The sequence below is a fragment of the Labeo rohita genome, chromosome 21, assembly GCF_022985175.1.
Source record: "Labeo rohita strain BAU-BD-2019 chromosome 21, IGBB_LRoh.1.0, whole genome shotgun sequence".
Classification (NCBI taxonomy): Eukaryota; Metazoa; Chordata; class Actinopteri; order Cypriniformes; family Cyprinidae; genus Labeo; species Labeo rohita.
The window spans coordinates 7,423,077-7,450,198 of record NC_066889.1 but is presented as its reverse complement, the minus strand read 5'-3'; the positions used below and the strand labels follow the sequence as shown (position 1 = coordinate 7,450,198).

The 27,122-nt window shown below is 41.3% G+C and overlaps 1 protein-coding gene across 1 annotated transcript; it reads right to left on the bottom strand.

Moving 5' to 3' along the window:
- Window positions 1-19,937: 19,937 nt before the first annotated feature.
- LOC127152801 (uncharacterized) lies at window positions 19,938-21,365 on the bottom strand. Its single transcript, XM_051093649.1, has one exon. It carries the CDS (start codon window positions 21,285-21,287, stop codon window positions 19,938-19,940), a length of 1,350 nt encoding a protein of 449 aa, XP_050949606.1. The 5' UTR covers window positions 21,288-21,365.
- Window positions 21,366-27,122: the final 5,757 nt, after the last annotated feature.

Here is a 27,122-nt window from a genome sequence, read left to right as displayed (position 1 = left end):
CTTTGTTTCTTGGGGCACGTTCAAGCTCAAACCGGTGCACAACGTTTTGTTCCGGGTTGAACGACATGTTTCCTGGAAACGGTGTGCAACAGTGTGCAGCAGGGTTTGAGATACGTTTTCCCTTGTTTGGTGGGTGTGTCAAAAATGTCAGCTTAATCAGCAGCAACATGTATATAAACCACACAGTATTAAAGAGACAGTTTGCACAATGGGTCCAAGTCAATATAATTGACATCAAAATAAATTCACAAGAGCAAGTATATTGTTTGCACATGTATATTTACATTAAAGGCAAAATAACTGAAATAATAAGAGCACAAATATAAATCTGGAATTATTTAAGTCTGTCTAAATATCCTGTAGTAACTGCAATGTTTTCTGGTCCATATCCTTTCCTTAGGAAGGTGTGCTAGACACTGATTAATGTAACATTAAAAATACTGTACATATTTATGTATTTTGCTATCGTATTGTGGAGTGACACTTTCATAAACTTTTTTTATACTCCACTGATTATAAAATGGCAAATATTACAATATCATAGTACACAGTGTTGGGAAGGTTACTTTGGAAATGTAATAGGTTACAGATTACAAGTTACTTGATTTAAAATATAATAAGTAGTGTAACCTTTCAATTTTTTTTTTAAGTAATGTAACTTATTACTTTTAATTACTTTTTGATTACTTTTCTAAATTTCCAATATTTTTAACTGTTAATTATTTTGAAACATTTAAACCAGGCAGAGTTAACCTTACAGTAGCACTCAACACTGATTACTGTCAGACTTTCAAAATCCTTTATCACTTGAATTAAGATTATAATAAGTAAGGGATAATATATATTTAATATATTAATATTTATAATATATATATATTTTTATTTTGCGATAACAACTGGCTGAATGTACATTACCTCACTTATTACACAGCTGCTTGATAGATTATTTAGATGTTTTGCGTCAAAATTATTAGACACGAAACACTGATCTGAGTTGAAATATTTCAGCGCAAAGCTTCCATGAAGAAATCAGTTGCTAGCAAACGGCAAGTTCAAACTAGACATTTTAGGGATACAGTGCAGTCATACCAGTTTTCTTACACAACATTTCACCACATAAATAATTAAGTAGTAGTACTAGTTTGTTAGTTGTCTTATAATCCATTACAGTGTACAAAAAACAACAAAAAAAATGGCAGCAGCTGCGTTTGTATGAAACAGTAGAGCAAGTCCATGATACCAGGATGACAGAATTAAGAAACTGTCCACATAATATTGAATTAAGCTTTAATATTTTATTAGCTAACCAAACGCAAAGCTTCCGCCAAGAAAAATTACCAAGCATATAGCACTGACTTAAGTTGCCCCGAATGAGCCTGAGCAGTGTAATAATTTAATGTAAAGCACAGCCACCACAAATTCAGACTTTTTTTTTTTTTTTTTTTTTTTTTTTTGGCTTTTTATGCCTTTTATTGTGATAGGACAGTAGAGAGATGACAGAAAAGAGCTGGGAGGAGAGAGGGGAGCGGGATCGGCAAAGGACCTCGAGACGGGAATCGAACTTGGGTCACCGTGAGTGCACTTGCGCTATATGTCATAACAAAATCATAACATAAATAACATCATAACAAGAAATAGTTTAATAGCTATGATACTGGGTTTGAAATCAAATGTTTGCACAGTTATGACAGAAAACACTAGCATCTAACAATGCCTTGGAAAAACAATCTTAAAAAATAAAGTTTTTGCATAAACCCAAATAGGAAATAAAACAGTTATCGAATAAGCATGTGTCCTATTCTGTGTCCTAAACTCCTGAAACATTGGTGTCTCATTTTAGAGCAGTCAATGCAATTTATGAAAGAAGTCAATTAAATCTGTAAGTGGGGGTGGGTGTGTGAAAAAATTCAGATGTAATCCCCTTTGTAATTACTGGCATTTTTCAAAAGTAACTGTAATTTAATTACACATTTTTTCTCAGTAACTGTAAATAATTACAATTACATTTATTTTGTAATTAAATTACGTAATTCCATTACATGTAACTAGTTACTCCCCAATACTGATAGCACAACAACAGTGAACAGCAATAATGATAAGCCTAATACTCACAATAAAAATAATAAGGTCATATAGATCATAACACATCTCAGGCAAGAAGTGGATTATCCTTTACCTCAAATGTTTGTTTTTTGATCCTGAAATCCGAGGCAAATGTTGGATCACAATAATTAGGAACCACAATTTCCACAAATCCCTTCACTCGATTGGGATGTTCTCTTTTATTCTGGAAGGCAAGGGCAGCGACTGAAACATTGAGCCTATTTTGCAGTATTAAACACGTTAAACACAAAAAATGGCCTTCTTAGCTGCCATAGTTGCAACACAACTGTGTTTCGTGCCTCCATTGTTACAGTTGATCATGTAGAGGCCTTAGAAATTTGCCTCTCAAATATGATAAAGTAGAATGCATAGGGTTAATGCTATTTCTAAACCCAACATGCAACAGTTTTTTTTTTTTCGCCCAGTCTTCGAGAAGTAATTTAAGTTAGATGTGTTACTTATTTATGTTATTTATTTTTTTATTTTTTTAATTATGTTTTACAGCATGTAATATGTAATCTGTAGTGGAATAAGTAGCCATCCCACCTTGTTAATAAACAATAAGCCACAGTCTCATCAAAAAAAAACCTAAGCAATTGTGAAAATCGCATTTAGATGACCCAAAAGCAACAAAATCTCCAGAATCAAAATCAGATACATATGAGGCACTTAGTATTAAGTAAACTACATATTTATGAGCAGCGCTGGTTTATAGGGCAATTTAATCTTACATGTCAAAATCTAAAAATTACTTCTTTTCAGTTTTATTACTACAGTACAATTAAGAATACATGTTGTTGATAAATGTTCACAAGTGTTTAAACTTGGTCTCAGCTCCTAAATTATTTAAGACAACTGGAGAGGTATCCTAACCTAATTAGGAAAGGCAAGATGGCTCTGTTATGCGCACAGTGGTGGAGGCTGCACACGACAGAATGAATGTGTTGGATGTATTTTGGCTATAATTTGGGTCAGTGTGATTCGTAGTTGTGTGTACAAATAAAATCCATCAGCCTAATTTTAGTCCCTTTTCATTCAGATGGCGACGGATAGTGCGAGCTGACACTGTTGTAACCTGTATCTGCAGATCAGCTTGAATTTGTCTGGAAGTTAATCAGGGATCTTTATTGTACAATCCTTCATTGTAATTTTTCATTAATTTTGCTCTTCTGTCCACGTCCAGGGAGGTTAGCAATAAAGTGCCATGAGCTGTAAACCTCTTGATGATATTGCGCGCAGTGGACACAGGAACATTAAGATCTCTGGAGATGGAGATTGTCCATGTTTGTCCACAGTTTTTTTTCTCTCAAATCCACAGACAACTCTTTACACTTCTTTCTTTTCTCTATGCTCATTGTGACACACAACACAAAGGTTGAGTCAACTTTTCTCAATTTTAACTGGTTGTTATTGCCCACACCTGTTACGTGCCACAGGTGTGTCTAAATACAAATTATAGGAGCATCACGTTTGAAAAGCATTTATTTATTTTTTTTTACAATTTTGACAACGTGACGATACAGTTTTCCAGTCATTTTTTGAGTTCTGTGTGAAATTTTATCATGTTTGACTTTTCTTCTCTGTTTTTTTTTTCTTTTTCTGCAGTGTAACCAAAAACAATAAGCATGTGAATACCAAAACATTTGCAATTGGAACAATTTTCTGAGAGAAGTGTTGCATTTTCTGACAGAATTGCAAGGGTGCCAGCATTTTTGGCCATGACTGTATTGCTTTGGCAAAGGAAACCTCTGTCAGTGACTTTTTAGAAGAAGAAACAGCATTTCTATGAAAAACAAACACATATATTTCAAAAATGTCTGAGGACACAGAGTTTCAGAAGAAATATACACTGACCAAAATTATAAACACAACACTTTTCACATGAGCTGAACTTAAAGATCTAAGACTTTTTGTATGTACACAAAAGGCCTATTTATCTCAAATATTGTTCACAAATCCGTGTTAGTGAGCACTTCTCCTTTGCTGAGATAATCCATCCACCTCACAGGTGTGGCATATCAAGATGCTGATTAGACAGCATGATTATTGCACAGGTGTGCCTTAGGCTGGCCACAATAAAAGGCTACTCTAAAATGTGCATTTTTATCACACAGCACAATGCCACAGATGTCGCAAGTTTTGAGGGAGCGTGCATTTGGCATGCTGACTGCAGGAATGTCCACTAGAGCTGTTGCCGTGAATTGAATGTTCATTTCTCTACCATAAGCTGTCTCCAAAGGCGTTTTAGAGAATTTGGCAGTACATCCAACCAGCCTCACAACCGCAGACCACGTGTAACCACACTAGCCCAGGACCTCCACATCCAGCATCTTCACCTCCAAGATCGTCTAAAACCAGCCACCCTGACAGCTGCTGCAACAATCGGTTTGCATAACCAAAGAATTTCTGCACAAACTGTCAGAAACAGCCCCAGGGAAGCTCATCTGCATGCTCATCGTCCTCATCTGGGTCTCGACCTGACTGCAGTTCGTCGTCGTAACTGACTTGGGTGGGCAAATGCTCACATTCTATGGTGTCTGGCACTTTGGAGAGGTGTTCTCTTGACGGATGAATCCCGGTTTTCACTGTACAAGGCAGATGGCAGACAGCGTGTATGGCATTGTGTGGGTGAGCGGTTTGCTGATGTCAACGTTGTGGATCGAGTGGCCCATGGTGGCGGTGGGGTTATGGTATGGGCAGGCGTATGTTATGGACAACAAACACAGGAAACCGTGACGAGATCCTGAGGCCCATTGTTGTGCCATTCATCCACGACCATCACCTCGTGTTGCAGCATGATAATGCATGGCCACATGTTGCAAGGATCTGTACACAATTCCTGGAAGCTGAAAACATCCCAGTTCTTGTATGGCCAGCATACTCACCGGGCATGTCACCCATTGAGCATGTTTGGAATGCTCTGGATCGGCGTATACGACAGCGTTTTCCAGTTCCTGCAATATCCAGCAACTTCGCACAGCCATTGAAGAGGAGTGGACCAACATTCCAAAGGCCACAATCAACAACCTGATCAAGTCTATGCAAAGGAGATGTGTTGCACTGCGTGAGGCAAATGGTGGTCACACCAGATACTGATCGGACCCCTCGGACCACCCAATACAGTAAAACTGCACATTTTAAAATGGCCTTTTATTGTGGCCAGCCTAAAGCACACCTGTGCAATAATCATGCTGTCTAATCAGCATCTTGATATGCCACACCTGTGAGGTGGATGGATTATGTCGGCAAAGGAGAAGTGCTCACTAACACGGATTTAGACAGATTTGTGAACAGTATTTGAGAGAAATAGGCCTTTCGTGTACATAGAAAAAGTCTTAGATCTTTGAGTTCAGCTTATGAAAAAATGGGGGCAAAAACAAAAGTGTTGCGTTTATATTTTTGGTCAGTGTATATATACTGTATGACCAAGTTGAGAACTATATAAAACGCTTCTGAGAAGATCATATGATTATAAGCATAGAATTTAATGCACAGTGACATGTAAGGAGCTGTGACAGATTGTTTATGCTGTTTAACGTGGTTAATTATAAAGTTATAAATTCTTACCTGTAAATATTGTACATTTAAAGTTTAAAGTACAATTTCTAAAAAAGCTTGTTTTAACAGCAATTTGCCATTAAATTTCAAATAATTTATAAAGCAAGTCTGCACATGTCAGTGCGTTAACAAGCATGAATAAAATACTAATTTTAATAAAATATTAATTGTTGAATGTCAAATTTAGCTTTAAATGTTTCATTAAAATCTGATATGTATTGTGAGTAATTCTATTTTAATAAGAACAGAAAGTGTAATGGGATTACTACAAGTTTGTTTATCTTTATTATTCATAATTTAGTAGTGTGAACTGCATTAAAGTTATGGAAGCATAGCTATCTTTATACAGTTTTATATCTTTGTATCCTTATGCAATATTTACATTATGACTTCTAACACTTAATTTGTTTAGAATGTTTTTTCTCAACAATAGCAGACAAAAACAACATGAATTATTACACTGAAATACCGCTATGAATACCTTAATAAATAATCAGCTCAAACTTGCTGTGATTGCAAAGCATTAGCAGTGCCACAGTTTTTCAACTTCCTGTTACTGAGTTACACCGGGTCTGTATCTGAAATCGCCCCCTATACCCTCATTTACTATTCCCTACATTAGTCTACTCATACAGTTCACTTGAACACCAGCAAACAGTACAATCAAAGGCAGAGTCAAAAGATTCACCACATGACAATGATCACATTTTTCTCCTCTCATCCTTTCTTCACTCCACAGATTGACCTTTCTCTTTCCTGTCTTCCATCTCTGACGTGAATTTCCTGACTGTAGTCTCATTTCTGTTTTCTAAAAAAGTAAATTACACTTGTCAACTATTAAATAACCAGTGAATGTCAACTTATTTAATGAATTTGGATATAATTACTAAAGGTTAAAGGTCGGCCAACTTTACCTGAATCCCACTGGTCCAATTTATCTAACATGTTCAGCCAAAATTGGCCAGCAATATTTAAACACCTTACAAGAAGACCAACCTTTTTATTTATGTATTTATTTTATTATTATTATTATTATTTTCATTATTATTTATTTATTCATTTATTTTACTCTTTTAACAGTAGTATCAAATAAGACAGGAACTGTCACAATAATGTTTGTTCACATTTAGTGAGCAACCTTATAAGTTACAAATAAAAATCTTGTGTCAAATTTTCTACCTTTTGCCATGACACAGTCCTCCTTTGAGTGTCATATTGCATCAGCCAAGACTATTTTATAATTTAGATAAATAGTGTCCTTTTAATTAAAAACCATTGGTATGGTGTGTAAGTGTAAACCCATTAAACACAGTACAATGAAGCTTAAATGGCTCACTTTACCTGATGGCCCACTTTACCTGAATTCACCCTACAAAACATGCAGTGCATGGGGGGGACTCCAGGACATGTTTGAAAACCCCTGAGTTACACTATAATCTCTACATACATAATAAGAAAAAATAGCTGGATGGATTTACAGATAAAATATTTGACTTTGGCTTCTATTGCAGTTACTTGTGTCTCAACTCAGACTTGACACTGGCAAAGTTTTCTCAGGCTGATCTAACTGTATGCTTTCAGTGTAGCACTGAATCAAATCAAATGCAAAAAATGTGAGTGCCAGTGATTTGGATCCATAACTGAACTCTTATCCTGACTGGTCTGCATGCTGCTTATTTTTAAACCCAAAAGCCATTGTTCTAACAGGCTTTGCAAAAACTTACACACTATTCTGGGCCTGACAGCCCATAGCGCATAAGAACCATCTGAACAAATGTACAGTTTTGATGCCAAGAACACCTACATACCCTATAATAGCTAAAATGACAGAAGCACTCAGAAACTTCAGAGTATTGCTTTTTTTGCTATCTCAAATATCTCATTATATCATGTATAATGTATATTCCCATATAGGATACTTTATCATCACAGTGCAAACCTTTGAGATTCAGTTTGTTACAATCAATATCAATCTCAGTGACATAAATGACAGATTATCATTCACTAATGTCTTTCACTTCCTATCCACATATTTTGAGCACAGTGGTTAAGTCTAATGCATGCAATAAAACAACATATCAGTCCTTTAACATGCTAACATGGTAACTTGGGGGGAAAAGGAAGGAAAAGAAAAAAATATGAGATGGGGAAAATGAAATGTTGGAGGATTTGCGCTTGAAATGTGGAACTTTGTTAATTATTGAGTGTGGCTCACAAGATTCACACTGTCTTGGGAGTGAAGTGTGCTATGAGTAAATAATTAAAATGTAGCTAGAGGGGGTAGAAGACATTTTCTGCCAAACACTGAGATGTAGCCATAACCAAGACATTATAAGATATTTTTAACCATCTTAACTGCATTGAAGAGGAAAAGTTGTATGCTAGTATACTGTGACCTTACACTTTTATTGTAAAATGTAATGTAAGTTATGAAGTCAAATGGTCATCAAATGGTCATCCCTCCTCCCTGAAGATTTTATATATAATTCAGTCCACATTGTCTTTTCACCTGACAGTACAGAAAAGCCATAATTACAAAGTGTTGATGATTATGTTAACTAATTAAACTAATTAAGCTAGCCTTATGTAATATTAAATATAATTTACACATTTATATTTAGAGAGAGAATAATAATAATAATTAAAAAAATATGTATATATTTTTTGGCAGATGACATTTCCTAGCAATTATTCCCCTACCTAAACACTTATAAAATTGTTGATATTAGTAGGTTTAAAGTAAAACATAATTTGGCAAATTTATTGGCCTATCTTAAAACAAGAACCACTTCAAATTCACAAGCATAGCTAAACCTGTACACACAAACTTATTCACTCACACAAAAACACAAACGAAATTAGCATTAAAATGTCTTTTTTTAAACAAAGCCAATATAGTTTTATAGTAAATATGCATCTAAGGGAGAAAATTTTGAAACAAGTATATTTTGTTTATTCTTCAAAGTATATTCTAGTACATTCTATATGCGATTTCTCAGCCTTACACGTAGCTTGGTTTTAAACAACATATTGGCATAATATAATACTACATACTGTAGTATTAAAAAGTTACAAATAAATATTCATGAAATTCGCAGTTAAAAGTAAGTTTTTTCCTTAGCAAACATATTAAATGACAGAAACAAAAGCTCATTTTCTGTATGTGCAGTGCTGTTGAGGTGATACAGAGAAGCTGCAAAAAAACCCAGTGAAAAGATACTTTTAACTGACAGACAAAGCAATGTTATGAATAAAACTTTCAGCAAGAGAGCGGCAAATTACAATTTACTCACCGGCTCTAAGTGGCTTTTAATTCTAACTTTTCAGCAGTTACAATCAAGTGGGATAATAGGTGAGACAGAGAATCTTTTCACAAACCTAAGTGCCTTCTCCTACACTCATTTTCAGGTTCAGATTGAATAGGCCTGTCTCTAAATATACCGTAGCGTTCTTTGCTATATTGACACTATAATAAGCATACAAATGTTTAACTAGCACCCACACAGTGTGTGCAGGAGCCGAGAAACAAATGCTTTTGGTATGAGAACGGATAAATATGCCCAACAGGACAAATGTGCATGATTTGATTGAGTTGCCTCAATCCATTACGGTAAATCAGCCCTCCACTATTGTTTCCTTGAGAGTTGCTTTTTCAATTCCATTCAAATGTGTGAATAAAATTGTAGTGGGGAGGAGAATATCTCATTGCTTAGGCATAGAGAGAGCAGACAATGGCTAATCGCTAAAGGGGTATGACATCTCCCTATAAGAGGCCTCTGGTCCATGTCCAAATATCTGTACAGACAGCATGTGGCGGGAACTCAGCTAAGCTTACCATGAATTTGCTGCTCGCGTACCTTTGAGATAAGCTTAATGTGATATTGCCAGCTTGATATTCTGTTGCTTTCTCACAAATGCAAAATGTTGTCTGTGAACGCTGAAGCCTTGATGTTAACCATGTTAACGATTCAAAACAGCAATACTCATCAATTCTTTTTGCCTCAAATAAGGTGTAGCTGAAGTGCATGTCCCTCATTATTCTGAGAGCTGTCTACACAATCAAGATACTCGCTCACATACCTTAATATGAATCTTGTTATGTACACATACACCTTTCTTGCACAAATTAGTTTGTCCAAGAGGTAGTAACACTGGCCTGGCTCATTGGTTTAGAGTCCAAAAAAAATAAAAATTAAAGAAACTCAGGGTACAGAACAACAACAAACTACTGGAGACTCAGCAAGAGATTTGTGCAACACTAGTTTAAAAGACTTTTTTACATAAAAAGACATAACTTCTGGAGAGCAATAGCACAGTTACTGGACAAGGGTGAAGCTTTTTTAGTGTGCATTTGTGAAGCACCTGTGTATGCATGTATGTATGTATTTATTTATTTATGAAAAGGGAAGCGAATGAAAAAAATGAGACATGTTCAACGTAACTGCAGGTAGCCAGCAACAAGTACAGTTTTTCACCTGAATCTTGAGCCAAAATACACATTTGACATGCCTGACTATTTCAGTTCAGTCAGAGGAACAGGGCTTCACAATTTACAAATGCCGGTGTCACAGAATGACATCTTCATTGCTGAAGAGGGGAGCCGAGTGACAGAAAGGTCATCTGCCAGTGGGCACAATGTCTAAAAAAAGTGATAATATGCTATTTTTATGTTACCTGATACATTATTTATTTATTTATTTATTTTTACAATATATTGGATTACCACACAATGTAAAAGAATAGTTTACCCAAAAAAGTGAAAATTCTGTCACCCAATGTTCACCCAATTTTTTAACTTTATAACAAATAAACAAATCACAGACACGACACAAAACAATTTTTATTTAATTATTCAACACTCTGGTTATGTGAAACATACTTCAAACAAATGAAATTAAAATAGTTGAATTAATGGAAAATTATTTTCCATATCAAGTAGAGGAAAAAATGATGGAATTATTCAATGTTGAGGAAAAAAATTATGAAATCAGCTTGTAATTTGTATTTCTGAAACACATATCTAAACATATCTAAAATGCTAATTAGTCAGCAGTTGAAAGAGCTTACAGACTTATATATAAAGACAAATGAGCTGTTGAACTTGGCTAATTGTAAGGAAACATGTCCCCAACAAGAAAGCTGTCAGTCTCTCTGTACCCAATACTTTCCTGTCATTTCTCCATTGCCCTGTCTCAATGCTAAAGTAACAAAAAGCCCAAAAATATAAAAATAAATAAATAAAAAAGTGATTTTGAGTGATAAATCACAAATCTGCAGTGAACAAGGAGATGATGCTAAAACTTTTGTCAGGTGCCCTTCTAATGAAATGTACAAAGATGACTTCCTAAAGAATACAATCAAATTTCCCAACTCACTTGAAGGTAAAAACTCACTCAATGTCAGGTAAAAAAACAGGAAAAATGGCTATACTTACCTCAACAGTCAATTCACAGGTTTACATTGAAACTTTGGACACTTTTCTCATTCCATCAACAGAAAATAAGTTTAGTGATGATGTTAGTGTGATAATGTACCTTGCCACAGAGCAAAGAGTGTTAAAGCTTTTCTTCAGGAAAGGCATATCAACTCAGTGACATGGCCAGCAAACAGTCCGGATTTCAATCCGATGAAAATGTATGGTGGAAATTGAAAAAAAAAAGGCCATGACAAGGCTTTATCTTGCAAAGCTGAGCTGTCAACCACTATTCAAGAAAGTTGGAACCAGCTTAATGAAGAATATTGTTTTTCATTAGTGAAGTCCATGCCCTAAAGAATTCAGGCTGTAATAAATGCCAGAGGAGGAGCAACAAAGTACGGTAACACTTTAGAATAGGTAACACTAATTCACTTTTAACTACGACTTTTCCCTCAATAAATTCCTAATTTGCTCCTTATTAATAGTTAGTAAGGTAGTTGTTAAGTTTAGGTATTGGGTAGGATTAGGGATATAGAATAAGGTCATGTAGAATAAAGCATTAATATATGCTTAATTAGTACTAATAAATGGCTAATTTTCTAGTAATATGCATGCTAATAAGCAAATAGTTAAGAAACCATAAAATAAATTGTTACCTTAATTTAAAAAGTTTAATCTTATTTGTTTGAGGTAATGTTTCACATAACCAGAATGATGAATTATTAAACAAAAATTGTTTTGTGTCATATCTGTGGTTCGTTTATTTGCTATGAAGTAAACAATTTGGTTGAACAACATTTAAGTGTGGTGATTCCATAATTTTTGCCAGGGGTTGTATGACGTTCAAAACCTGAATGGCTTTCTTTCTTCTGTTGAACATAAAAGAAAATAGTTTCAAGAACATTTTTGTCCATATAATGAAAGTCAGTGCAGTCCAAAACAATATTTAATCCCACGGGCATTCACTGTATGGACGAAACACTGAAACTTAATATGTTGCTTTGTGTATCACAGAATAAAGAAAGTTATACATGTTTGGAACAACATGAAGGGTGAGTAAATTATTACAGAATTGTTATATTGGATGAACTATTGTTTCAATCTGTAAACAAATAATTACATTGAACTTTACATAGCCAGTATATTTAAAAATGATTCAAATCACTAAAAATATTTACAGCTTCGTATCATGAAAGCATGTTCTACTTGCTAACACCCAGAGAGATATGCACACATGGTCTACTAATCTTGTGACTGTTCTATTGTGCAGCATGTCTGTTTGCTGCCCGTGTGAGAGATCCAACATATTCCATTTATAAGTACTTGGGAGAGAGGAGGCACAGAGGAGAGGCTTGCCGTCTCATCTGCCATGTGCCTCATTGCTGATAAGGAGCCGAGCTTGAACTGTCACTGGTCACGGGGGCCACACCAGGGGCCACGTTCTGCATCAGGTCCCCGGAGTTCCTTTTGGTTAAGTCACCTCACCTAAAAGCAAGGGGATAACTGACTGAACTACACATCTTTGCAGTATCTTAGAGGACTGTTTTGACATTCATGGCAGAGTCACTTTGCTTTCTCCCTCCTTAAGGCAGTGGAGAGTCTCTTAGGGCCATCCAGACAGACAGAGTCAAAAATCTCATTAACCTTTAAATTCTTCAGATGAATACGCTGCTCTTAATCTGTGAGTATTCACTCTAAATTAGTTTTACTTTTTTTTGTGTGTGCTGTATGTGTGAATGTACATTACATAGACAAAAGTATTAGAACATATCACAATTACTGAATTCAGGTGTTTCAATCAGACCCATTGCCACAGGTGTATAAAATAAAGCATTTAGAGAAGCAGTCTGTAATTTACAATCATTTGTGGGAAAAAATGGGTCGTTCAGAAGAGCTGCTTGAAATTAAGTGTGGTACTGCGATGGGATGCCACCTTTGCAATAAATCAGTAAGTGAGCACTGCCCCTTACTTCCAGTGAAGTGAAATTTTAATGCTTCACAATACCAATACCTTTTAGACAATGCTATGCTACCAACCTTGTGGGAACAGTTTGGAAAAGGTCCTTTTCTGTTTTATCATGTACACAGTACATGTCCATAAAGACCAGGTTGGATGAGTTTGATGGCAGAAATTCTGACAGAAACACTCCGAGATCTTGAGGAAAGTGATATAAAACTTGGAAAACTTACTTGGATTTAAGCTGTTTTGTCGAATCATAGTTTCGAGTTAGAAATCCCATTCATATGAACCTGTATATCTAACGCACATTCAAAAGTATCAGTTTTCAAATCTTTCAGCATGTTAAAAATTGTGTTATAACATAATATTGCAAGTAACTGTGCTTTGTGCTAAAATTAGGCTAAACCCACTTCTAACCCAGCACTTTTAGAAAACTGCAGACCGGTATCTATTGTTTCTTTCATTGTAAAAACACTTAAACGAATTGTGTTCAACCATGTCTTGGCCTTTCTCACATGGAACAACCTCCTGGACAGCAACCAGTCTGGCTTTAGAAGTGGACATTTAACAAAGACTGCCCCGCTCTTGGTTGTTGAAGCCCTAAGACTTCCAAATCTTCAATACTTATCTTTCTGGATCTGTCTGCTGCTTTTGACATAGTCAACCAACAGACACTCCTGTCAATTAGGGATGCACCGATACCACTTTTTCCAGTACTCGCCCGATACCGATACTTTTATTTTTGGTACTTGCCGATTGCGAGTACCGATACCGATATTTTAAAATTTACCAGTAAATTTGTAAAATATTGGGTACAGAAACTAAAAGAATATACCTTTTCTCACATTATCAGACATTTTTCACATTATTACTTTATCATATCATTTTATCAGCTGTGTCCTGCACCCACTAGTAAAATATATATATATATATATATCAAAAATTAGGTGGTGTATAGCTGGTGTCTGAATAATTTTTAGTTTGACTATATATCCCTTAGTTTTTTTTTTTTTTTTTACACTTAATTATGCCCATTAAAATGTGTTTTGTAACTTTCACTGTTCACTTTTTTTTTTTTTTTTTTTTTTTTTTTGCGCTATGGTACATCATCTTTAATTTAGTAACATTAAACTGCTCCATTGCAGCGGTTCAGTACTGTAATCACGCGTTTTGTTGTAATAATGCAGGGAACCACTCTGATATTTTCAGAAATATAAGTCGCGTTTTTTTTAATCTGAAACACTCTTTCACATTCGTCGTACAGTCGTGTCTGCTTAAGGTTGAAAATAAATGATGTTTATAGTAAATGCCTCTGTAATTTTGGTTTCATATTTACGAATTTGTTTTAATCCAAAAGATGCCTGTGCTAAATATGCGAACATCAATAAAGATCACGCAACAAAAGTGCGCGCTCTCTGTTTCTCTTTGTCGCTCTCCCTCTCCCTCTCTCTCTCTCTCTCTCTCTCTCTCTCTCCCGTTAAATAACTTGTGCATTGCTTTACTTACTTGTTTTTGACATATCCGACCAAACTACAAACTATCCAGTGATGTGAAGGCGGGATCTTAACTCGACAAGCCGTGCATTTTCGCCGCGGCACGCTTAATCCATTCTGCGTGCTTTGCCTTTCAGCTCGGGCGCACCAGCTATACAAGGGTTGATACTGAATGTTTAACATTATATTATTTGCATACATATACTTCGTAGACATCCTTAATCTCTAATGACTCCATTCTGCTGTCTATTGTTCTGTTGTCTGTGTTTCTTTGCCTGAATACGCACTTGTCACATGCTGTGTGGTATCGGCCTTTGGTATCGGGGCATTTTAACGAGTACGAGTACAGGAGCTCAGTATTGGGCCCGATACCAGTATCGGTATCGGTGCATCCCTACTGTCAATCCTCATGACAAAGGGGATCTCAGGAACCACACTCCAGTAGTTTGAATCTTATTTCTCAGATAGGTCCTTCAAGGTATCTTAGAGGGATAAGGTGTCCAAGCCACAAGATCTAGCTACTGGGGTGCCTCAGGGCTCAGTTCTTGGACTACTTCTCCTCTATATGGCATCACTAGGTTCTGTCAGGAAAATGGCCCAATATTACGTATCTGTAAGTGGCAAAAGTCTGTGAATCTCTAGTCCTGAAAGTAAACAAAGAGAACCCAATAAAACAAATGAGACGAAAATACTTGGTCAATTATTTATTTAGAAAGATGATCCAGTATTAAACATTTAAGAGTGACAAAAGTGTCTGAATCTATTTTCCTTTAGGATTTGGTTTAATTTTGTGGTATAATTCAGAATTCATTGCTCCATCACTGGCAAGCCAGCCTGGCCCAGATGCACCAAAACAGGCCCAAACCATGCAAAAAACCACCACCATGTTACACAGATGGAATAAAGTTCTTATGCTGGAATGCAGTGCTTTCCTTTCTTCAAACATAGTGCTTCTAATTTAAACCAAAACATTCCACTTTTGTCACATCCGTCTACAAAACATTTGTCCAGTAGCCTTCTGGCGTGTCTACGTGATCTTTAGCAAAGTGCACATGGGCAGCAGTGCTCTTTTTGGAAAGCAGTGGATTTCTGCTTGCAGCTATGCCATGCACACCATGTTTGTTTAGTGTTCTCCTGATGGTGGACTCATGAAAGTTAACATTAGCCAATGTGATAAAGGTCTTAATTTGCTTAGAAGTGACCCTGGGGTCTTTTGCAAACAATGCAAACTACATGTTTTGCTTTTGGAGTGATCTTTGTTGGCTGACCACTCTTGGAGAGGGTAACAATGATCTTTAATTTGTACACAGTCTGTCTGAATGTAAATTGGTCAAGTCCAAACTATTTAGAGAGTAACCGTTTCTAGTCTGATGAGCAACAGCAACTCTTTTCTGAGGTCCTCAGAGATCTTCTATGTTTGTGCCATGATACACTTCCACAAACATGATTACACTTTGATTAATCCCTGTTTTCTAGATAAAACAGGGCAGGCAATGGCACCTTCAGTCATCCCACTGATTGAAAACACCTCTGAACAAATTTACTCTAATTACGCCTTCAAATTAAAAGCTAATCCTAAAGATTCACATACTTTTGCCACTCACAAATATGTAATATTGGATAATTTTTCTGAATAAAGAAATGACAAACAAAATATTTTTGTCTCATTTGTTTGATTTTGGTTCTCTTTGTCTCTATAGACTTGTGTGAAAATCGGATTATGTTTTGGGATATTTGTATGTAAAATATAGAAGGGTTAAAGAGTTCAAACTTTCAAGCGGCACTGTATAATGAAATTAGCTACACCTCAAAGAAATTATTTAGACAATATTAGAGATTTAATAAAATGGAAAAAAAATGAACATGCTTTAATACAAGCCTCATATTTCTTAAACCCTCTGGCTATTTATCTGTTGAAAGTGAATTACTGTAAACAAATTCTTTACAAACCAAGAGATGTGTCAAAATATTATATCCTTTAATAAACAACCATAGATGTTAGGCCACAGATATATATAATTTATTTATATATTTATTTATCGGTAACACTTTAGTATAGGGAACAATTTACACTATCAACTAGTTGATTATTTTCATGCCTATTATCAACATATTGGCTGTTTATATGTAATCCTGGACCACAAGTACAGTCATAAGGGTCAATTTTTCAAAATTGAGATTTATACATCATCTGAACACTGAATAAATAAGCTTTCCATTGATGTATGGTTTGTTATGAACAATATTTGGCCGAGATACAACTATTTCAATATATGGAATCTGAGGGTGCAAGAAAATCGAAATATTGAGAAAATCACCTTTAAAGTTGTCCAAATGAAGTTCTTAAAAATACATATTACTAATCAAAATTTTTATTTTGATATATTTACAGTAGGAATTTTACTGTAAATATTAAAAATATCTTCATGGAACATGATCTTTACTTAATTTCCTAATGATTTTTGGCATAAAAAATCAATAGTTTTGACCCATACAATGTATTTTTGGCTATTGCTACAAATATACCCCAGCGACTTAAGACTGGTTTTGTGGTCCAGGATCACATGTAGTACTTATAAAGCACCTATTCTGCATGACCATATAGCTGAGATTAACAACTACCTTACTAACTATCAATAAGCAGCAAGTTAGGAGTTTTTCAGGCAATAGCTGTAGTTCATTTATAAGATTTATAAGATTTATTTATTTGCGGTCCTGTTTCCTGTGCTGCAGAGTGATGTGCATTTGTAGCTCCCTGGAGCTTCGTTTTTCTGTAGAAATCTCTATCTTACTATTACTTTCTGTTGTTTAAAGTGCTAAAACATAGCTTTATTCCCACCAGATTTCTCATATTATCCATCAAACTAATCCGATCGTTTGCTTTTATTCTATAACCACAAGTGCAACGCCGTGCTGTGCGTTAGCATTCCGTTTGCCGGTTAGCCTGCCATTCGCGTTCCCACTCACGTCTCTATTCACGTCTACTACCGCTTTCCTTTTTCCCTCGCTCTCGTTGATCGCTCGTTTTTACTCTACAGCCACGAGTGCAGCGTGCCTGCAGTGTGTTAGCTGGTTAGCTTGCCATTCACTTTTATTTTTGCGTTTCTATCCGCATCTACAACTTTTGTTGTTTTCTCCCCCTGCCTTTCTTTTCACAAGTTCATCAAACAACAGTGGTGAGTTGAAATCGTTCTACAACAACGGTGAGTAATGGCTTCTTCTTCCATATGTAGCTTATCAATCTCTGTCGGCACTGAGGGATTCACATGTGATAAATGCAGGGAAATAGTTAGGCTGACAGAGAAGATTTCAGAACTAGAGACACGCATCCAAACTTTAATCGAGGATAGTAAGAATGTGATGGCCTTAGATACGGCTTTGGATGCGACTAGCTCAGGGAGTCCCGTACATTGTTCGGTTCCGGTAACTTCACCTTTGCAGCAGGGCAACTGGGTGACTGTGAGACGGCATAGTCGCGGGTCAAAACACCGCTCTTCCGTTCCGATCAGAACATCAAACAGGTTCTCCCCACTGAGTGACACACCCACTGAGAAACCTGATGAAAGTTCTCTAGTTATTGGCGATTCTATTGTATGGAACGTGAAAATAGAGACACCAGCCACCATAGTCCAATGCCTACCGGGAGCCAGAGTGCCTGACATCTTGGCAAATTTAAAAGTACTGGCTAATGCTAAATGTAAATTCAGTAAGATTGTTATTCACTTCGGCACAAATGATGTTCGACTTCGCCAGTCGGAGATCACTAAAAATAATGTTAAAGAGGTGTGTGAACTTGCAAGTACGATGTCAGACACTGTAATTTGCTCTGGCCCCCTCCCTGCGTATCGTGGTGACAAGATACATAGCAGACTGTCGTCACTAAATGGCTGGATGTCTAAGTGGTGCCCACAGAATAACATAGGTTTCATAGACAATTGGACAAGTTTTTGGGGCAGACCCGACCTGTTGAAAAGAGATGGTCTTCATCCCTCCAAGGGTGGTGCTGCTCTTCTCTCTAGTAATATGGCATATAGTCTTAGAGTCTGCACTTGACTAACTGGGGCCCAAGTCAGGAAGCAGTCAGACTGGCTAATCCGACCGTCTACTAGCCGCCTCATGTCACCAAAATCAGTTATTTCTCAGCACATAGAGACCCTTACACCTAGATATCATGCTATAGAGACTGTGTCTGTTCCCCGAGCTAGACAATACAAAAGACGTCCAAACCAATTTAAGAGTAACAATCGAATCGACGTTCAACAAATAAAAAAATTACATAATACAGAGAAACAAATGATAAAACGGCTTATTGAATATTAGGTCCCTTTCTACAAAAGCGCTTTTTGTAAATGATATGATCATTGATCATAACCTAGATGTGCTCTGTTTGACAGAAACTGGCTAAAACCAGATGATTATATTATCTTAAACAAGTCTATCCCTCATGATTACTGTTATAAACATGAACCACATCTAAAACGTAAAGGGGGAGGTGTTTCTACAATTTATAGCAATATTTTCAGTGTTTCTCAGAGAGCGGGCTTCAAGTACTCGTTTAAAGTAATGGTGCTTCTTATAACATTATCCAGAGAAACAAGTCTTAATGATAAATCCCCCATGACGTTTGTACTTGCTACTGTATACAGGCCACCAGGGCACCATACAGATTTTCTTAAAGAATTCGCTGATTTCCTATCTGAGTTAGTGGATTTGCCAACTTTTATCGTAGATTTATCAAGAACTATAGTCTGATCACCAGTGCACTTACCAACCTTCTCAAAGGACACCCGAAAACCCTCATCTGGACTTCTGATGCCTCAGCAGCCTTTACAACCCTAAAACAAGCCTTCACTCAAGCGCCACTTCTCACCCATCCAGACCCTGATCTCCCTTTCGTGGTAGAGGTTGATGCCTCTACCACCGGAGTAGGAGCTGTATTGTCTCAGTATCATGGTACCCCTGCACGCCTTCATCCGTGTGCCTATTTCTCGAGGAAGCTCAGCCCGGCAGAACGGAATTATGACATCGGAAACGTCTCAGGTTACGTATGTAACCCCGGTTCCCCGAAGGGAACGAGACGCCGCGTCTCGTAGCCATCCTCCTGCGTCCCTGCGAGCGCTGCTTCTCTCCTGGAAGCTGACGCTCGTTCTGGCGCACGTGCTTTTATGCTTCCTGGTCAGTGACGTCACCCGCCTATGACGTTTCGTTCTTCCATTGGTCTGATTGCACACGTGATTCAGAGCGCGGTCACGCTGAAGGCGTTCCCAAAGCGTTTCAACGCGGCGTCTCGTTCCCTTCGGGGAACCGGGGTTACATACGTAACCTGAGACGTTCCCCTTCAGGAACTCGAGCCGCGTCGAAACGCTTTGGGAACGAGATGCCCACGCCGCCAGACCCCAGTCCCTGCCTAGGATGTGCTAGGAGCAAGGACAGAGGAACCAGGCGAGACCCGCAGGTCAAGTTCATAAAACCTCACAAAGGTCAAAGGTGTGGACCAACCCAAAGCGTTGCAAATGTCTTGCATGGGAACCCCAGCAAGAAAAGCTTTAGAGGCAGCCATGCTCCGGGTAGAGTGAGCTCTGACCCCTAGAGGAGGAGGGAGGTCAGAGGCCTCATACGCAGAGCAAATAGCGTCCACTATCCAGCGACTTATCGTTTGCTTGGAAGCAGGGAGGCCCCTCTTAGGGGGGCCATAACAGACAAACAGCTGATCTGACTTTCTCCACCTGGCAGCCCGGTGGACGTATGCGTCCAGTGCTCGCACCGGACACATACAATTAAGCTTCTGCTGGTCAGCGTCCCGAAAGGGAGGAGGACAAAAGGCCTGAAGTACGACAGGCCGTGGTGTCGAGGAGGGGACCTTAGGGACATACCCCGGACGAGGGTAAAGGAAAGCTTTTGAAAGGCCTGGAGCGAAATCCAGGAAGGAAGGGGCCACAGAGAGGGCCTGAAGATCCCCAACTCTCTTTAGGGAGGAAAGAGCAAGAAGAAGGACAGTCTTTATGGTAAGAAATCTGTCAGAAATTTCCTCAACAGGCTCGAAAGGAGGCCTGCAGAGAGCCTCTAACACCACGGACAGGTCCCAGGGAGGGACACGGGGACGTACCGGAGGCCTCAGCCTCAGTGCACCGCAGAGGAAACGTGTAACAAGGGAGTTTCTGCCCACAGAAAGACCACCGAGAGGGGCGTGGTAGGCCGCAATGGCCGCCACGTAAACCTTCAAGGTGGAGTGGGTTAACCCTGCGGATAGCCTATCCTGCAGGAACTCCAGCACTGAGCCAACTGGGCAGTTAACTGGGTCCTGCTGGCGGCGTCCGCACCAAGAAGTGAAAAGCTTCCACTTCAGGGCGTACAGTTTCCTCGTAGAGGGAGCTCTAGACTGGAGGATGGTCTCAACAACCTCGGTTGAGAGACCGGAAGCTAAGAGGTGTGCCCCCTCAGAGGCCACACCCAAAGCTTCCACAGCTCCGGCCGGGGGTGAAGAATGGAGCCCCCTGCCTGTGAGAGGAGATCTCTCCTGACGGGAATCTCCCAGGGAGAGCCGTCGAGGAGAGAAATCAGGTCCGAGAACCATACTCGGCCCGGCCAGTACGGGGCTACTAGAAGAAGGGACACCCCGTCCCGGCGCACTCTCTCTAGAACTCCCGGGAGCAGAGCGATCGGGGGAAAGGCGTACAGACGTAGCCTCGGCCACGTCTGCACCATGGCATCCAGCCCCAGGGGAGCTGGATGAACTAGAGAGTACCAGAGGGGACATTGCGTGTTCTCCCTCGTGGCAAAAAGGTCCACCTGGGCTGGACCAAACACTCTCCAGATCTGCTTCACCACCTCGGGGTGAAGCATCCATTCCCGGGCCTCGGCCCCTGTCTCGACAGGATGTCTGCTCCCAAGTTGAGATGCCCAGGAACATAAACTGCTCTCAGCGAGAGGAGTTTGCCCTGGGACCACACAAGGATCTGGTGCGCCAGCTTGTACAAGGGGCGCGAACGCAGACCTCCCTGGTGGTTGATGTAAGAGACCACCGAGGTGTTGTCGGTGCGGACCAACACATGGCGGTCTCTTAGGTCCGGGAGAAAGTGTTTCAGAGCCCGAAACACGGCCAGCATCTCCAGGCAATTTATGTGCCACGTGAGTTGGCGACCGCTCCACAGACCGCGGGCAGGGTGGCCACTCATGACCGCTCCCCAACCGGTGAGGGACGCGTCCGTCGCTAGCGTTACGCGGCGACAAGGAGCTCCCAGCACCGGGCCCTGAGACAAGAACCAAGGCTTCCTCCACATGTCCAGGGCACGTAGGCAACGCCGCGTGACCCTGATCATGCGAAGTGGGTTTCCCCTCGGGAGAACCCCTTGGTCTTGAGCCACCACTGTAGGGGTCTCATGTACAGCAGGCCAAAAGGTATCACGTTGGACGCTGCTGCCATCAGACCCAGCAGTTGCTGGAACCGCTTCACAGTGAGTGACTGGCCTTCCTTCACTCTCTTGACTGCAGTGAGGATCGACTCGATCCGAGCAGGAGACAACCGTGCCTGCATCGTGGTCGAATCCCACACCACGCCCAGATAAGTGGTTCTCTGTAGTGGAGAAAGCACACTTTTCTTGGCGTTCAGTCTCAACCCCAGCGCCTTCATGTGAGCGAGAACGACATCTCGATGCCGAACGAACTGCCACCATCTCCGACTGAGCTAGGATCAGCCAGTCGTCGATGTAGTTGAGTATGCGGATGCCCTGGAGTCGCAGCGGAGCCAGAGCTGCATCCACACACTTCGTAAAGGTGCGGGGGGAGAGTGCTAGGCCGAACGGAAGAACCCGATATTGGTAAGCTTCGCCCCTGAAAGCAAACCTCAGGAACTTCCTGTGTTGAGGAAGGATGGAGACGTGAAAATATGCGTCTTTTAGATCTATCGTGACAAACCAGTCCTCGGACCTGATCTGAGACACGACTTGCTTGATAGTGAGCATCTTGAACTTCAGTCGCTTGACTGAGCGGTTCAGCAGACGCAGATCTAAAATGGGACGCAGGCCCCCATCCTTCTTCGGAACAATGAAGTACCGGCTGTAGAACCCGGACTCTCTTTCGTGAGGAGGGACCACCTCGATGGCCTCCTTCCTCAGGAGAGTGGCTACTTCCTGTTCCATTACCAGACCCTGCTCGGGGCCCACCAGCGTGGGAGAGACCCCGTTGAACGGCGGAGGTGGTGCGCCGAACTGAATGCGATAGCCTCGCTCTACAGTGTGCAGGACCCAAGCAGACACATTGGGCAGTAGTTTCCACGCTGCCAAATGATCTACTAAGGGAACCAGCCTCTCGAGGTGTTATGTGGGCCGCTGGAACGGTGTCCTAAAACGGTTGCCAGGCAGCCTGGGAGGTCCTCGACCTAGAGCGTTTGACCACTCGCTCTCGATGGGGAGGAGCGCGAGTGGCCACGCTCTGCTTTTGAGCTTCCCTATATGAGGAACTGGTAGACGGAGTGAGCTGGATGGCGGCGAGGGAGGAACCGCTGAAACGCCACCGCTTGCTTACGCGCCTCCTGGTATCTGTCGACAACGGCATTGACGGCGTCGCCGAACAGACCAGCAGGCGAAAGCGGGGCGTCTAAGAGGAAGACCCTGTCCTTCTCCTTCATGTCAGACAGGGTCAACCAAAGATGTCTCTCCGCGGCCACAAGGGCTGCCATAGACCGCCCAATGGCACGGGCGGTCTCCTTAGTGGCGCGGAGAGACAAATCAGCGGTCCTCCTAAGCTCAGAGATATCACTGTCTTTTATCTCTTCGCCTTCATCCAACTCTTTAAGCAGGTCAGCCTGGTACGCCTGTAACACCGACATGGTGTGCAGACACGCACCAGCCTGACCCGCAGCCGTGTACCCCTTGCCCACCAGCGCTGAGGTGACTCGCAGCGGCTTGGAGGGCAAGACCGGAGCCTTCAGAGACGATGCAGACTCGGGGGACAGATAGCTCGCGAGCGTCTGTTCCACCCGAGGCATCGCTCTGTACCCTCGCTCATCCAACCCCGCCACATACCCGTAGTTATACGAGGCAGGGATGAACAAGCGGGACGAGAAGGGTGAATTCCATGATCTCGACACCTCAGTGTGGAGATCAGGAAAAAGGGAAGGCTCCGGCGTGCTGGAGGTGGTCGAGACCGCAGAAACCTCTCGTCCAGTTTACTTTTCTGCGGTTCGACAAATGGCTCGGCGGGCCAATCGATGTTCAGTTTGGCCACCGCCCGAGTCACCACCTCCAGCAGCTCCTCATACTGGGGAAACTGAGGTGCTGCAGCCTCATCCACACTCACCACGTCAACCTCCTCAGAGGAAGAAATGGGGAGCGTGGAGGCCGACCCCCCGGGGGGAAGAAACCGCAGCGCGGGCTTCCGATCCCGAGGGCCGGGCAGCGGATCTGGTGGGTGAGGCAGGAGATAGGGGGTCACCCGTCTCCATACCCTCCACCAGATCCAGTTGCGAACCCCACGAGTGCAGCCGCCGCTCCGCCTCGGCGGAAGCAGGACCGGACCCGCGGGGAACGCTGATGAAGGCTCCCTCCGCGGAGAAGAGAGCCTTCCGGGAGCGGAGCAGACGCATGGGTAATACGTCACAATGCGGGCAATCGCCCCCCTCGAGGGCCGATGCCGCATGCTCCGCTCCCAGGCAAGCCACGCATAGAGCGTGTGTATCCCCGCTCGAGATGTAACGAGAGCAGGGAGGAACACACGCTCTAAAACCCGGCTTGCCAACGTTCTTTGTTTTCTCCGTTTTTTTAGACATACTGTCTCGAAATAAAAGTGGTGCAAACTAGCAACCGAAAAAGAGACAGCACAGACAAACACAGAGCGCTGCTGAAAGACAGAAGCTGACGCTCGTTCTGGCGCACGTGCTTTTATGCTTCCTGGTCAGTGACGTCACCCGCCTATGACGTTTCGTTCTTCCATTGGTCTGATTGCACACGTGATTCAGAGCGCGGTCACGCTGAAGGCGTTCCCAAAGCGTTTCGACGCGGCTCGAGTTCCTGAACTCTGCCGGGCTGCCCTCCAGGACGTCAGTTCATTCCTAGGACACAACAGGTAGATCTCATTCATACCACTCACACCTCCCTAGGTACCGGTCATCCAGGGGCCAACAACACTCTCTCGCTGTTATCCGAACGCTTCTGGTGGCCCAACATGGCAAGGGATGTGAAAAGGTATGTACAAGGATGTAAGGAATGTGCCATGGCTAAAAGCCCACGTCATCTTCCTGCTGGAAAGCTCCATCCCTTGACTATCCCGAACTGCCCCTGGTCACACCTAGGAGTGGACTTCATGACTGACCTTCCCCCGTCTGATGGAAATACCTGCATCCTGGTCATTGTCGATCGTTTTTCCAAGTCTTGTCGTCTGATCCCTCTGAAAGGATTGCCCACAGCCTTTGAAACCGCTGAATGCCTCTTCAATCAGGTATTTCGTTACTATGGAATCCCTGAAGACATTGTCTCGGATAGAGGTCCCCAATTTATTTCTCGGGTGTGGAAGTCATTCTTCAAGCTCCTAGGTGTGACCGTTAGGCTCTCATCTGGATACCACCCACAAACCAACGGACAGACCGAAAGAAAGATCCAGGAGGTGGGGCGGTTCCTTTGGACATTCTGTCACGGTCACCAGAACTCCTGGAACCAGTTTCTGGGCTGGGCGGAGTACGCCCAGAATTCCCTGCGGCAGCCTTCCACGGGACTCACTCCTTTCCAGTGTGTCTTAGGATTTCAACCCCCACTCTTCCCGTGGAATGGAGAACCATCAGACGTCCCCGCAGTGGATTACTGGTTCTGGGAGAGTGAGAGAGTCTGGGACAACGCCCATCATCATCTGCAAAGGGCAGTGCGCAGGTCCAAGGTGCGCAAGGATGTCACCGACCGACGGAGGATACCTGGCCCTTCCTTCACTCCTGGTCAGAAGGTTTGGCTTTCCACAAGGGACATCCGGCTGCGCCTGCCCTCAAAGAAACTCAGTCCCAGATTTGTTGGTCCCTTCACCATTCTGGAACAGGTCAACCCCGTCACTTACAAATTGCAACTCCCACCTCAATACAGAATTCACCCAACATTTCACGTATCACTCCTCAAACCCTGTCACGAACCCCTGCTTCCCTCCACAGAGCCTGGCCACAAAGAGGAACCCCCTCCTGCGATGGCTGTAGAGGAAGGATCCATCTATTGCGTCAAAGAAATCCTGCTGTCCCGATGTCGTGGTGGTCGCCTTGAATACCTGGTTGATTGGGAAGGGTATGGTCCTGAGGAAAGATCATGGGTCCCACGTGATGACATCCTGGATCCCACTCTCATTGAGGAATTCCATGCAGCTCACCCTAAATATCCGACACCTAGAGGAAGGAGTAGACCACCTCGATGTCGGAGAGATCGGCCGTCAGGAGCGGGCCGTGGGGAGGGGGGTAATGTCACGGATTGGCCAGGCTCTTCCACCACTCACACCCAGCGATCTCAATCACCAGACTACTAATTTATCGCGCCTGCACTTAATCACCTGTCAGCCTACATAAGCACACATCGCACTGCAGTTATTGTCCGGGCTCGTTGCTACGAAGCGGACTCATTGTGTCTCTTGTCTTGAAGTCACAATCTATGCTTACCTGCAAATACTTGCCTGTATCTCTTGTGTTCCAGTCAAGTCGTCATTGTTCCCCCAGTCCTGTCAGCGGTGTGTGTGTTCGTCCAGCCATCTTCTCCAGTCAAGTCAACCTGCAATCAGAGATCGGATTAATCACCATTACCACAGCTAAGATCAAATCAAGCTCTTCTAAAGCTACTCACCTCTCCGGGAACCATAGTCTTCTTCTGTGTTGCTCTGCTGTTGAAAAATAAACTGTGTAAACGTTACTTACCTGTCTTGCGTGTCTGTGTCCGTAACACATTCATAGACATTCTGAACTATATTGGAGTTAGCCAACATGTGTCAGGTCCCACTCATTGTCAAAATCATACTCTAGACTTAATACTGTCACATGGAATTGATGTCAATGCCGTTGAGATTCTGCAGCAAAGTGATGATATCTCAGATCATTATCTAGTCTCGTGTATACTCCAAATAACTAAAACTGTAAATTCAATTCCTTATTACAAGTATGGTAGAACCATCACTTCTACTACAAAAGATTGCTTTCTAAGTAATCTTCCTGACTTACCTGAATTCCTCAGCATGTCCAATAGCTCAGAAAAACTTGCTGATGTAACAGAAACTATTGACTTTCTCTTTTCTAGGACTGTAGATATTTTCTAGATACAGAAATACATTTCTGTATTGTTAAAAGCAGTATATAAATAAAGGTGACTTGACTTGACTTGACTTTATGAGATGAGTTTGTTAATAATGAGAACTGGACCTTAAAATAAAGTGTGACCTTTTTTTCTAGCCATGTTGTTTGTACTCCACTCTTTTTCTTTTTCCCAAATATATCTTATGTGTTAATTGATTTGTATTAATATTATTCATTATTATTTTATTGATAAAATAACTTCTGACAAGTGATGATTACATAAAAGCTGGCTCATAATGACATAAAGGCTTTGAATTTAATTCATTTGAATTTTCCAATATGTAACAT